Genomic DNA, 15,000 nt, shown 5'->3' with positions numbered 1-15,000 from the left:
GATCCCCCATGCTGTGGTTATGCTAATGAAACCTGATGAGGCCAGCATGCAGACACGGAGACAAAATGTGTGTGTTGTAGGCTTTTGAGGTGAATGGGGATGTGAGTGTGGCTAGTCTTCCCTGTTATGATGTGGGGTTGGAGGGTGTGTTGGGTTTTGGTGACACCGTTCGATGCCTGAAAAACACTCAGTCTGAGGTCGCCTGATGAAGTTGCCTCATGAATAAGAGATAAGGAAAACACAATGGTGTGAAGTTTTCTTGCACTCGGTCTGCACCTTCACATTTTTCCTGGCTCTCGCCAGACCTGTGTAGTTCCGCACAACTTTCTGAGCCCCACTACTAGGTCTGGGAGAGCACACGTTGGCTTCACCTTCAGAAGGCATGGCTTTATATATCACTCTGACCGTCCTCGCCACCAACAAATTCCTTCAAAAACGTTTTCTGTTAATCTCTTAAGAGTCAATATAGTCTATAATCTGTCCTCTGACTCCTCAATGCGAGCTGCCATTGATATTGAAACAATAAATGCTCTGTCTATTTTCTGTCTCAAGATGTGGAGGATTCCTACAGTGTTCCAGATCTGTGTGTGTGTGCGTGTGCGCGTGTGCATGTGCATGTGCATGTGCATGTGTGCGTGTGCATGTGTGCGTGTATGTGTGCGTGTGCGTGCGTGCGTGCGTGTGTGTGTGTGTGTGTGTGTGTGTGTGTGTGTGTGTGTGTGTGTGTGTGTGTGTGTGTGTGTGTGTGTGTGTGTGTGTGTGTGTGTGTGTGTGTGTGTGTGTGTGTGTGTGTGTGTGTGTGTGTGTGTCTACCAATGGGCTCTGGAGCTACACACATATACAGAGGTCTGGTGAGATCCAGGGTACTCCACACCATCCTTTCTTTAGTTGTTGATGAGCTGTGAAAGTAAATCTTAAGAAAAGAAAATCATATATTGTGAACTGAAGGTAAAACTAAAGGTTAGCATACATTGTGAACTGAAGGTAAAACTTAAGGTTAGCAGGTGGGAATCAAACTTTCCTGGGTGTTTTTTTCCCTTTCTGGAACAAACAGAATGTCAACCTTCTGGGAAGAAATAATGTGAAATATGGTGTGGACATTTGTCAGATTCAACGCCTGAAAGCTGCCACTGTCTGTTACTCTGAGAAAAAAAAACACTTTTGTGTATACCTCTTTTTGTTCATCAGTTCCTCATTGTGTGTCCTCGTCTGCCAGGTGCTCAGTCTGGTCCTACTTATCGCTCACACAGCAGCAGTGTGCAGTAGAATAAACTCATAGAGAAACACAGCCCTCCCTCGCTTCCTCCCTCCCTTCTCTCCTCCATATTGTAATCCGGCCTGGGCTGTGCTGCTGCACCTCAGCACCACTTCAACACCCAATCCTTCACTCTAAACCTTCCCGATGAAAACATGGCACGCAAAGAAAAGAGAGACAGGCAGAAAGAAAGAAAAGTGCACAAAAAGGGAAGAAAGCGTGTGTGAGCCAGACAAAAAACGGAGCGGACAAAGAAACTGCAGGAAAACAACACCCTTGTACCAATTAGGCCCACGGTACGCGTAAGCTCGTTCTCAAAGGTGATCCTTTCTATTTGAGCAGGGAGTGTCGGTTTCTTGGCGAGCTTGAATGAAATAGGGATGGTCCTCTTGCGTCAGGTTGCCCAGCGCAGCGCTAATCCTGTCTACCTCAGGTTAGCATGTTCAGGATCTGTTGCTAGTCGTCTTCTGCTTACTTACTTCCTGGTTATCGTTTCTTTCCACGCAAAACGTTCCTTTTCCTCAGCAAAGCTTTTTAAATCCCCCCCTCATGCCATGGCCTTTTGTACCTCAGTCTGGCTATGCAGTGGGAAGTACTTGAAATGTTGAAACAAACAACTGTGACTTTTTGAGAGAGTGTGTTTGGAGTGCTGGCAAGAGCAAGGGTTTCCCATGAAGCTTTGCAAGACATTGCTTTGGGGATAGTCAGAATAGCTCAGGATTAAGTCGTGTGTGCTCACACGTGGTTGCTAAGGGACACAAACGAGGTATTTGAGGTGTGCGTAAAATTTTACAGTACAGGGCAAAAGCGGATGATGTCAGCCCTTGTGATAAATTTGGAATCTCAGAGATGTCTTTGTACTTGCTCTGCTAAAAGGAGTCTTATTTTTTCACTTTCTGGTCTATGCCTGTTTGAAGAAAATGAGTGGAAAAACTTTGCTAAGGCTTAGCATTTTTTTTACCAGTGACACTGGTATGTCAGCATATTCAGTCACATGACAAGGGATTTATCTCACTCACCGAGTCTCTTTTTAGTCTGTTTCATCTGTCATCTTAGAAGTGAAGAGAATGCGCTCACTTTTCTGCCATAGGCTTCTCTACTCCATGGAGAATTATTGTCTGTAGAGTAATGCACAAGCACAACTCCTACAGTATAACACTGCAGTTTTTTTCTCCTTACCCTGATATTGTCCTGATATTATACCTCTTTTACACTCTCTCAAAGAATTTTGTATTTCATAATCTCTGTATGTGACCTGTGTGAGGCCACCATTTTAAAATGTTAACGTAGTACATCAAAATCAGATCCAGGCACTTCTGCCTTATGCACTAATTAAAAAGTATCCCCCCAGAAAACAATCAAAACCACGCTGCACTGGTTCCACAAAGATATTCTATCAAACCCTCGTAGCACTGGTGCCATAGTATTATTGATAAAACTCATACCCCCACAAAACATACCCCATGCACACTAAATCAAAAGCAAGCACTGGAGCAGCCACAGTATTAAGAATCATACCCCACATAACACATAGCCCAAGCTTCCTAAATCATACTATGGCCCCGAGCAAACTAAATCAAAAGCAAAGCAGCCCTGGAGCCACAGTATTAAGAATCATACCCCACATAACACATAGCCCAAGCTTCCTAAATCATACCATGGCCCCGAGCGTACTAAATCAAAAGGAAAGCAGCCCTGGTGCCACAGATCTGATCCCCGGGCCCTTTATGACTCCCATGATGAGATGAGAGGCATGGGCCTTTTGAAAGCCAAGACAGGGCCCCCCCTACTCTGCCAAAAGGGCTACAGGGTTACGGGGTTAATGGGGCCACTGCTTATTCTACAGTGCAGTGTATGGCACCCCCCCGCAGGGCTGGTGAAAGGCCCACTTAATGCAGCCCGATGGTTGGGGTGGGGGTTTGAGGGTGGGGGAGGTTGTCTGCTGTGGTGGTAACAAGGAAGATGGTGGGTGGGGGAGTTGGGGTGGAAATGGGAAGTGGGTCTTTTGGGAAGGGGGGGTAATAGAATGCCTGAGAATAATACAAGATGGGGAGGTCGGGGGTGTTATAGGGATTTTAGGTGCCTGGACTTGTCTGATGGAAGCCTATGGTGAAAGTGGTGGGGGTGGGCATTCTTTTGGCAAGACGGGTAAAAGAATGTCTGTGTGTGCATGTGTGTGCGAACATGCATGTGTGCTTTCTCCATGGTTTGCCAGCTGTATGTTTGAAAGGAAGAGAGGGAGCGAGGGGTATTGAAAAGAGAGAATGGGGTATAATGGTATAATGTCTTGACTCACTTTCCTCTAGCATTTCGTAAACCCCCACACCATTCTGAGCTAACACTGTGTGTGATTACAGTGCGTGCGTGCATGCGTGTGCTTGTCTGGGTGTGTGTGTGTGTATGATACTGTATGTGTGTGTAGCTGTGTGTTTGCCGTTTGTGTGGAAGAGTGGGTGTAATGGAGATAATGGCAGTGTGTGAGACAAAGCAATGACAGCTGTGAGCGGGGGCTAGGGGGGTAGGGGGACTAGGTGGGTGATGGGGTCGTGAGTGGTTGGATGGGGTGGGTGGATGGTGGATGTCTTTAGGAATGCTAACTCTATTAAGCGAGCCCAGGGTGTCGAATGGATGTGGAAGCTCCTATAGTCTCAGCTGTTTGCCTATTGTGGCAACCGGGAGGCTGAGCAGGGGCTGGGTGGTGACGGGCCCGGACTAAAAAAACAGGCTAGATGTGGCTGCAGCCTAGGGCCCCCCACCTGCCAGGGGCCCCCAGATTGACCACAAGTGAAAAATTGCAGTATTATAACAGGATGCAATGTTGAAAAATTCATCTGTCATCCCGAGTACAGTAGGGAGACATGTTATCATTCATTCCTAGCTTGTTATTATGACACCGTCTATGTTTTTGCGAAATTTGCCTTCCAGTGGGCCCCACAACAACCTGTTGCCTAGGGGCCCCAGGCCATCTTAATCCGGCCCTGGTGGTTGATGGGTGCTGTGGATTCGGCAGCAAGGGGGCAGGTGGGTAGTTGAGGGGTGAGCAAAAGGAGCTTGGTAATTGGTGGGGTGAATAGAAGTGCAATGGGTGGCGAGGGACTGAGCAGGGCAGAGCAGAGATGATGGGGGTGGAGTGTTGAGGAGTGAACAAGGGAAAGGAGTCTGGTAATTGGAGGAGTGAATCGAAGTGCTGAGAGTTGGTGGTGTACAGGGGTGGCGAGGGATAAGCGAGGATAGCAGAGCTACAGTATGGGGGGACTGGGGATGTGGAGGTGGGCGGTCTGAGGTTTCGGTGGAGGAAGAGCTAATAGGCGAGCAGGGATCGGGGAAGATGGATGCAAGGAGTGGTGGTAGAGTGGGCAAGTGTGGTTGAAGGAGTGAGTGGAAGTGGTGTGGGCTGAGTGTAGGGATAGACAAGGATGTACAGAGATGGACGTAAGTGGTTAGAGAGTTAAGAGAAAGTTGTGAAGTTTAGAGGAGGGAGCTGAGGAGGTAGAACAGGGGAGGTGGAGGAATATATCGTTGGAAGTACCGTCATGTAGGGCAGTGTTTCCCAAACTTTTCTGCCTTGTGTACCCCCTAAGCCTTTTTGTCATATGATAAGTACCCCTCTCACTCATGCTCTATATACCAATGTGACTATACTCCATGTATTTGTTATTATTATTACATTTTTCCGCGTACCCCCTGAAGTGTGCCCGCGTACCCCTAGTGGTACACGTACCCCTGGTTGGGAAACACTGATGTAGGGGATAGCAGACACTATGGTGAATTGAAACCAGTGGAGAATATGACTGAAAAGCCTCTCCCAGAGATCAGTACCATATACACCACACTCTACAGAGAACATCCTGCATAACTGCCCCAATATCCTGCATATCACATGCTCCAGCTGCGGCCCTCAGGTAGAAGGTAGAGGTCCCTACAGAACAAGACCAAAAGAAGACTATTGGGAAAACTTGCATTACTGCCTAATTTTTACACTGGATTAGGGAGCTGTTTACTCATGGGAAGGTGCACTTTTTTTAAAAACTTTGTTGCACTTTAAGTGGGACTAGGGAGGGGGCGTATCAAATATCAAGCATGGGTGTCACTTCAATCCCTGTTGCACTTTAAATGGGAATCCGATCTACTACTGAGTGTTGTACTCCAAACACAATTTCGTTGGCTTTTTTACCATGACGATAAAACTCTTGAATCTGAATCCATATTGCGATCTATGTTTAGTTCTCGTTACTGTGCAAGTGCGCATTGATGGTGATTGTGTAAGAGGTAACAAGCATGTGCACGCACTTGAGTGAACTCTTTCAGAATGAGTTCTTTAGTAATGGAGCCACTCTGGCTCATGAATCTGCAAACAATGGTGTCTGTGCATCATTGTAGCACTCTTGAATGTATTGTATGTGTGTAAAGTCACAGCAGACCTGGGTGCCTTTCTCGAAACCATAGTTGCTAACTTCGTTAGCTAATTTGTTGTTTGCAATGCAATTTCCCATCGACAACTACCCAAGTGGCTAACTGGCTAACAACTAAGCTTTCGAGAAACGCACCCATGCACAAGTACCTTATAGCGAACTATGCTTAAAGAATTGTTAATGTGATGTGCTGTGTGTGCACTGTGGTAACAGGGAATTGCACACCGTATCCCCGAGTCTCCAACTGTACCAGGAGCTGATAGAGTTGTGGAGAGAAAATGACAAGTTGTCTGTGTCTCTCCTGGCTCTTTCTGTAATCTTTGCATGCTTGAGATTTTTCTGTGTACTTGTTTTCCTTTCCTCCCTTCCTATGCACGCGCTCATTCTAAACTTTTCCCCTCACATTCTCCCCCTACTTCACCTTGAGTTTCTCATATCTTGTTCCTCCACCAAACAGTCTCTCTCGAACTCCTCAAAACATTTGAACATGTTGCTCACTCCCTGCTTTCAGACAGCATAACAGGGTGTTGGTGTTTTCTTTTGATGTGTAGAAAAACAGGAAGCTACTGTATGATGGGAGTCTCTCTGAGACTGAGAGTAAGAGCCTTCTGGGAAGATTGAAGTTTGAATATCAAGTCTGTCTGACTCTGAACCCCACAGTTCTACTGTACAGCAAATCACTAATTGTCTGTCTGTCTCTGTCTCACTCTCTCTCTCTCTCTCTCTCTCTCTCTCTCTCTCTCTCTCTCTCTCTCTCTCTCTCTCTCTCTGTCTCTCTCTGTCTTTTTCTTTCTCTTCCTCACTATTACCTTATCTTTCATCTTTTATTGTCTTTTCCTTCTCTCTCCACCTCTATCTCTTACCTCAATCTTTCTTTCGCTTCTCTTTCTCTCTCCTCTCTATCTCTATCTCCACCCACCCTACTCGGTCCCTCTTTCTCTCTCTCTCTCTCCCTCTCTCTCTCTCTGTCCCCCTATCTCTATCTCTACCTCCCCTCTCTCTGTCCCTCTCTCTCTCTCCAGAGCCTGAGTTCACCGTCTCCCTCAGTGCTGCCACCGCCCCCCAGTTCACCTACGACCCCACAGAGCTCCACTGTGCGGTCTCCGACATCCTCAACTTGCGTGACGACGCACGCCTGGGGGTCACCTGGACTTACCAAGACGATACACCCGGAGACGTGTCCTCCGGCCTGGAAACCATTGCCACGCTGAATGAGCAAGGGACCCTGGTGCCTGGCTCGGCCTACGAGAAGAGGCTGAAGTCTGGGGACATTGCGCTGAGCCGGGGGGAGTCCAACGTGTTCAAGATGAGGCTGGTGCGCACCCGGACCCAGGACATGGGGGCGTATTCGTGCAGCGTGGTTGCCTGGAGCCCCTCTAGGCAAGGGGGCTGGGAGAAGGCCAAGGAAACCCCATCTGCACAGGTCCCCATCCGCTGGAGCCCCAAGAGTGAGTGAGCTGTTATTTTCTTCTTTACTCAATGGTTTGGAATTTTTTGCTTTGTTGCATGTGGGATGAGCTGGTCTCTTTGATATGATTGGCTTGGGCGGATATATAAATGGTGATTTTCACAGTTGCGTAAGTCAAGAAATAGGTCAACAGAATTGTATGCGTGTGAATTTTATTCATGTTTTTTTCCCTCATCTGTGGACCATGACCTGGTTTCCTCTATTTCATTTTTAATGCTCATTTTAGTTTTTTTATTTCGGTCTCATTTAAAGGATATTTCTGCTTTTCTTCTTCCGCGTTGCGCTGAAATAAATAATAAAAAAACACAATATTTCCCCTCCCCACTATATCGAGTGCTTCTGATCACTGTATGCAGCTTTTGAAACAAATAAACAAGAAAGCTCTAAAATAAGGCTATGACTCATCCAAGATACATCTGGCACAGATGTATCACACGACGAGCGTTATGCTAATGTGTTAGTAAACCACCAAACTCTAAAATAATCTCCCAGCTCTTGGTAGTGATTATGGGGGGATCTCTCCAGTATGTCACGAACACGGTGTTCTTTTTTGGAGCATGACGTTCCTCCACCTTTCCATCCAAGTGAACCAGGGGAGCGTTTTGGATGAAAGAATAAAACATCATAAAGGAGGGGAGGCGGGGAGCAGTGTTGTGCAGCGTGCTAACTAAGCCCCCCTGCATATGGGCTTACATGTCCTTTTGGGGACTCAGGTTCGAACCATGTCTGAGTCATTTCTTAACCCTACGCTGTCTCTCTCTCCTGCTAATTTCCTGTCTCCTCTCACACGGTCCTGTCATAATAAAAGCCCAAAAATCCCCCCCAAAAAGTCCTACTTATCTTAGTTAGAAGCTACAAATCCAAGTCCTAGTTGCATGCAACTTCATTCTTTTGATTTGTACCACCACCATGACCGGGCGGAATGAAAGAGCATCCTCACAGGCCTCCAACTACAGTGAGTCCACCCAGTTGAGTTCGTTGAGTGCATCTGTAGCCCCCAGGCATTGGCCTCGGCCTCGGCTTCAGCTGTGGCTTCTGGCTTTGATTGTGCGTGAAGTCCCTTAGTAGCACAGTCTCCCTCGCTGTGGACACGATGAGAACGGGCATTACGTAGAGTCAGTGGCTTGCCATTGTCCCCAATGAGTCACATTTGCCATCGTTGACATGTGAAGAGCCTAACTAGCTCTAATTGTGGACGTTATTAAATACCGGCTCGGCTCTCTACTTTTGTCTCGGGTTACCCATGAAACGCGGTGTCAATCAGTTTAGTGTGTGCGTGTGCGTGTGGCTGCACGTGTGGCCGTGCGTGTGTGCGGGTGGCTGCGCGTGTGTACAGTACATGAATATGATTGTCTCAGTGTGTGTTCAGAGTTTGTTTGGCGGTTGGGGACTCCCTTGACTCCCTTGGATGGCAAGAGAGCTCTTTGGCACGCAACCAAACCCAGGGATTGATGTCTTTTCCACTGTGCTCAGTTTACTTTTCCGTATTTACCTAACGGTCTGAGAGTGGTGATTTGGCAACTGTTCTCGCCCGGCCATCATAAATAATTAAAGAATCCTTATATTGATGACTTGTTTCATAAACACGACCTTCACTGTGAAACTGCTTATAGCTACCAGTGGTCCAAGTGTAATGGGTCTGAGAGCACAGACCCAAAATAGACCAAAATAATTCATAGCAGCCCGGCTGTTGTATATTAACCCTGTGGAGCACCTGACAGACAGCTCTGGTGGAAATAGTTGAATTGAAGTGCACATTTAATTCTGCCCATGATTTGGGAGTTGGGAGAATGTATTGACTATGGAGCAATATAGGGTTAGGTGCCTTGCTCAAGGGCCCCTCTCTTTACACAAGAGAGATTTGAACCTGCAACCCTCTAACCTCCCTAACCATTAGGCCATGGCTGCCCAGGTCTAATAGACCTGTTTGCACTACGGATCACTAGAGAAGTTCCTGACTACTGTAGCTCCCCATTGTGGGATAGTTCCTGTTTCATCAGATGCGGTGATATGCTTTGACATAAACATATGTTTCATTAAAATTGTAGATGTGCGAGTAGCACACTACGATTATGCAAGGCAACACAGAGCATGCATATCATGGCATGCATATGCAAATTGGTATGCTTCGACAAGAACATACACTGTGTCTCATTAAATTTGAGATGTTTTGGTCGCACACTACCCATTACTATTAACATGCATGGGTCAAAGACGTCTTTGTCATTCAGTGTTACCTTCCACCGACTGTAACTGTAAAAAAAAAAACATGATTTTTAAATTGTTTCAAGTGAATGGATGACAGCAGAGGCTTTCATGAATTCCCTGTAACAATAAAACAAGTCCGACAGGCGGACAACAGATGCGTCCGTCTATGCCCGTTCTGAACCTTTTTTGCCCAAACGCCCCCTTGGCCTCCTCATAACCTGTCAAGGCAATTTATCAATAAGCCTACCATGTACTGTATAAGCCTGGATTTGAAAAAGTACCATAGGATTTCAACAGTGTTGGGCAATTTACTGAAAAACTGTAATGCATTGCTGATTACATGTTACTGTCTTTTCAAAATAATCCCTTACACTACATTTAGCAATGTGGGGACCTAAGGCGAATTTAGCTTAGGGGGGCCATCGGTCCATCCCATATCACATTTTTTTTAACATAAAATCTCTATTTTTGTTAGGCTATTTTTTTTTTTTAAATCACTTTTTTTTTTTTTTTTTTTTAATTACAAACATAAAAAACAGGCAAACATTACAACCCTTTCTGGACAGATTTCAATGAATAGGCTATTTGCAATTTTGCATAGGCCTACATTAAATAAACTAAAATGTGAAATTCTCTTTTCACTTTAATATGAGAGCAGTGATGTCCCCCCCTCACTGAAGTGTTATTTCATGTGTGAGCATGATGCTGTCACCTATTTGAAGTGACGTTGATGTTGGATTTCATGGAATACTTTTAAATGCCGCTTTGGGAAGAAAACAGAGTAGGCGACAGGTGAACTGTATTTCTGTCAAAACAGTGGTTTGCAGGCGTTTGCGTTTTCACGTGGATATTGTCTTCGTGGACCGTAACAGACAAACCGTAAGTTCCATAAACTAATCAATGAGACATTGGCTACGTGTACATGATGTTTTTAAGTCCGATTTAATAAATGCGATTTAAATAGATCGGATTAAGAGTTATTTTGCGATGTGTAGGCCTATACATGGCACTTTCACTTAAATGCGATTAAACGTCTGGGGAAAATAAAGCATTGCGATTGGACTGAGGACGCACGTGCTGAGCGAGCCAAATAAGGCACGGGGGCGTGGTTCAATGCCACCGAGATGCAGGTCATCTTCCCCACGAAAATCGTTGCCTCAGGCGGACTGAAATCACAACATTTCCCCCTTTCTCCCTGGATCATTTACAATGCTACATTAGCTACCCTGTTAGCATAGAAAAACGAGTGGTCAAATGGTAATGTGGAGTAACTTTGTTGTGCTTCATTACTTCGTGGGGCACTTTTACATCAATATATGGAAGCCACAACATTTATAGTCGCTTAGGGACTTTAAATTAAGCAAAACTTTCATGTGAAAATCAACAGGAAGTGCCGCCATGTTTTTCTCACTGGCAAAGAGCACGGTTGGTTTGCACGCATGAGCTCCAGGCCAAAACTGAGCGACTGCCACCTTGTGGACACAAGAGGGAATCACAGGAGGGAATCACAATTCAGAAACGCATCACGGGAGGGAAACACATCACGGGAGGGCGGACGGACGGACGGACGGACGGACGGACGGACGGACGGACGGACGGACGGACGGACACCAAAGCCTCTTATAGAGATGCGTGGGACGCATCTAAAAATAAAGAGTCATGTTTTTTACAGTTACAATCAGTAGAAGGCATCCGACCGTTACACTGAATGACATTGCCATTTTGCACGTCTTTGACCCGCTTACAGAATAGTTCGCACAGATTGTGGACCTACAAAGAATGTTTTACAGTAACTTGTCAGGGGACATGTAGGATTCATGTTTTGCAGTGTTCCTTTTTCCCTTTCTTTATTATACCATGGATATAATATGCAGAGTTCATCCTCAATTAGACTACTTAACTATTCTACAGAATGACTGATTTATTCAATTAAAGTAGAAGTATTATTTTTTTAGAATGAGTTTTTGAAGGACTTCATTCATCTGGCGAATGGATGAGCAGACACAGAGATGTCATTGCAGGAGTCCCTGACAGATCAGATTGTGCTGCCTGTGAAGAGTAGAGAAGGCCGCTAGACATGGCGTCAGCACATATTGATCTCAGGAGCCGTATATCCGTCTTCGTTCACACACTCCTGCTGTGCCGTGTAGTGTGCAGGGCCGCTAACAGCTTTGGCTGGGCCAGGGACACAAGTCATCTGAAAGGGCCCCCTACCCAATACATGCAATGTAACAAGGACCCAATTCTGGGGCCCCTCTCTCTCAGTGCCTGGGAAAAATGACCACTTTATCTGTCCTGGGTGTTGGACTGCGCATACTGTAATGACTGTGCATGACTATAATGTGTGGACCATTACAGGAACGTCCTTTTGTGTGCCCTCTACACTCCACTTTTTACGTCCCTGTTGATAATCACCTTATTGATCCGAGTGATTGATTAGGGATCCCTTTCAACATCAAGGCCATTGGGGGAGCACCTATGTCTTGAAAACAATATAAAGTCACAAGGACTGGAAAGTGGATGTTCAGGGGCACCTTTGTTTCTTTTGTGCTGATGGTACAATAATTGGTGCCTTTATTTCAGTTTTTGTAGGTTGGATGGCAGTGTTCACTTCATCACTAGGTTTGTGGCTGTGGTTTGACATGACAACAGGCCTTGCTATTTGGTGTAGTGTATGTTTGGTTCCTTAAAGAGTGCACATTTAATTTTTTTCCCTGGGTGCTTGAGCACATCGACATATTTATGAAAAATGCTGTTGAGAGAAGGAGAGAGAGCCTAGTGGGGTGCCCTCCCTTGCTGCAATGGTGACAAGAATTAATGGACTATTCTAATGTTCCATTCTAATCAGTTTGAAACATTCTCAACTGTCGATTTTGCAACCGAAAAGCAATTCCGGAATGGAATTGCCAATGAGAAATGTGTACTCAATATCATATCAGGGCGGGACATTATATGGATTGGGCATTTCTGATTGTCATCTCCAACCGGGAAATCCATTTTTCATTTCTACAAAACGTATAGTCATTAATCCTATACCTTTTCATTCCTCCATCTCTAGCTCCGGTTGTAAGTGTGGTGGCCCACCGTGTTCGAGAGGCCTCCAGCGCTGGCTCCACCTTCGAGATGAGCTGCCAGGTGACGGGCCAGAACCTGCAGAACCCCGGCTACTCTGTCCTGGTCCGCACGGAGGAGAAGGCCGGCGCCGCGTCCCGAAAGGTCCTCTCCCTGAGCCCTGACTCTGTTCTGCAGCTGGAGGAGTGGACGGAACCGGGCCGCGTGGACAGCGTGGCTCTGGAGAAGACCGGCCCGCTGGAGTACCGGTTCCGCCTGTACGGGGCCCAGCTGAGCGACCGCGGGTTCTACTACTGCGACGTGACCGCTTTTACCCGGGAACAGGGAGGCGGTGCTACTGGTTCTGATGCTGGAGCTGGTACCGGGTCGGCTGGAGGAACGGACTGGAGCCGGGTGGTCAGCGGCGAGTCCAACAAGATCCAGATTGCCTTTGAGGACACAGGTACTGTGGAGTGGGCTACTACTCAGCCTGCATCTTTTGCATTCAGATCTGACAGCAACTCGCTGGTCTATCAATCCATCTACCTTTCTCTCTTTGACCTCTATCACTCTTTCGCTCTCTTACTCTCTCTCTCTCACGCCCACTCTCACTCTCACTCTAATGCTCTCTCTCTTTCTCTCTACTGGAAGAAGGAAGCACTGGTTGATTTGAATTTTATGTTTTAATGATAATGAAGTGATATGAAAAGAGCTATTGTCGTGTGTGTGTGTGTGTGTGTGTGTGTGTGTGTGTGTGTGTGTGTGTGTGTGTGTGTGTGTGTGTGTGTGTGTGTGTGTGTGTGTGTGTGTGTGTGTGTGTGTGTGTGTGTGTGTGTGTGTGTGTGTGTGTGTGTGTGTGTGTGTGTGCCTCCACTGTTCCTGTGGTCACATTATAAACTGTATGAAGAGAAGAGTCATAAATTCAGAGACACTGACTGTGTGCTCGTGTAAAGAGACCGTTGAATAGGCTGTGTGGTTTTTGGTGTTTGCTCATGTCTGTGTGAATCTGGCATGGACACAATGGCTGTCATTTTTGAATGTGAGACCCTATAGGCTCTCATGGACTCAGCCAAACCGCTCTTCTTCCTCTCCATCTATCTCCTTTTCTCTCCCTCTCTCCATCATTCGCACTCTCTCCATCATTCTCCCATCATCTCACTCTCTCTCTCTCTCTCTCTCTCTCTCTCTCTCTCTCTCACTCTCTCTCTCTCTCTCCCCATATTTGTCTCCTACTTTTGTCCCTTCCTCTCTCTCGCTTTCTCCCTCTCTCCCTCTCTCGCTCCCTCTCTCACTCACTCACTCACTCACTCACTCACTCACTCACTCACTCACTCACTCACTCACTCACTCACTCACTCTCTCTCTCTCTCTCTCTCTCTCTCTCTCTCTCTCTCTCTCTCTCTCTCTCTTCTCTCTCTCTCTCTCTCTCTCTCTCTCTCTCTCTCTCTCTCTCTCTCTCTCTCCCTCTCCCTGCATCTTCTTCCACATCTCTAACGCCAGTAAAGTGCGTCCGGTGGGCCCAGATTCCTCATGCTCACCACAGGCCACTAGCCTGTCTGTGGTCCCCCTCCACTGGACCAGAGCCTGGGGAGCCTGTGGGGAGGTGATGCAGGGGAGGTAGTGGTTAATGTCTGGGCAGTTGAGAGTGGACAGAGAGAAGTGTATGAGAGGCAAGGGAGGTGGTTGGTAGTTTGGGTGGTAGAGGTGGAGGTGGTTGGTGGATTAGTGTATGGGGGTCAAAGACGAGACGTGCATTTTTTTTGTTCCGCACTCATTTAACTATCAAAAAAGTAAATTAATGAATTTTGAATGCTATGCTGATAAACAGCATAGTCTGGTGTCTCATTTCAGTAACATTTAAAGAAAAATAAATGTTAATGTATGTGTTAAATAATCTCATAAAGTGCAAAAACGTCATTCAGTGTAATGGTCCGAACTTAAAAATCATCAATACATCCTTGAATAATTATGCAAAATGACGAACAAAATTCTTTTTTCACTCTCTGGGCATAATTCTAGAAGTGTTCTTGTTATTGTATCAAAAGCACGTTTCATTACCATTTTGTTTTGATATTCAAATCATCTGGGGACTTTTGTCCGGATTTTCAATTCCTTGGATATCATTCAGTGTAATAAGATCAACATGGTGCTTTTAAATCATAATAAAAAGTAATAGTCACACACAATATGTGACATCATCAAAAGGAACCCTAGGGACCCCTTAAGTGATGATGCAAAGGGAGAATCTTGTTCTTCAATAGTCAAAAAATCTGTATTTTTATCTTGTGGTAACAGCGTCCACAAAAACAGATGTCATTCAGTGAAATGTCAAAAAACACTTTTATACTCAGATATTCATCCAAACAAGCATATTTTCTAAATAGACATAGTAAACATTGTGGGTCAAAGTCATTGTCTCATGTAGGTGACTAACTGTGTGCTCGTAAAAAGGTGAAAAAGTATTTGGTCGTCCTTCAGTGTAAGAGATGTCATTCAGTGACATGCAGTGTAAGGGCCATTTCATTCAGTGTAATCAGTTCATGGTTGTATATTAAGAATCAAAACGGCAATATAAGTTGCAATATTACTCTAAGATACAATAATAT

General features: G+C 45.8%; 1 protein-coding gene across 1 annotated transcript in view; it reads left to right on the top strand.

The window, feature by feature from the left end:
• LOC134461172 (prostaglandin F2 receptor negative regulator-like) overlaps positions 1-15,000 on the top strand; it is a 77,768-nt gene that overhangs the window by 30,014 nt on the left and 32,754 nt on the right. The window contains exons 6-7 of the mRNA XM_063213941.1: positions 6,690-7,115; positions 12,402-12,857. Of these exons, the coding sequence (XP_063070011.1) occupies positions 6,690-7,115; positions 12,402-12,857 (882 nt within the window). The remainder of the gene's footprint in view (positions 1-6,689; positions 7,116-12,401; positions 12,858-15,000) is intronic.

Source organism: Engraulis encrasicolus, chromosome 13 (assembly GCF_034702125.1).
Source record: "Engraulis encrasicolus isolate BLACKSEA-1 chromosome 13, IST_EnEncr_1.0, whole genome shotgun sequence".
In the NCBI taxonomy this organism is placed as follows: domain Eukaryota; kingdom Metazoa; phylum Chordata; class Actinopteri; order Clupeiformes; family Engraulidae; genus Engraulis; species Engraulis encrasicolus.
Note: the sequence above shows the minus strand (reverse complement) of the source record. Positions and strands in the feature narration are given on the sequence as shown.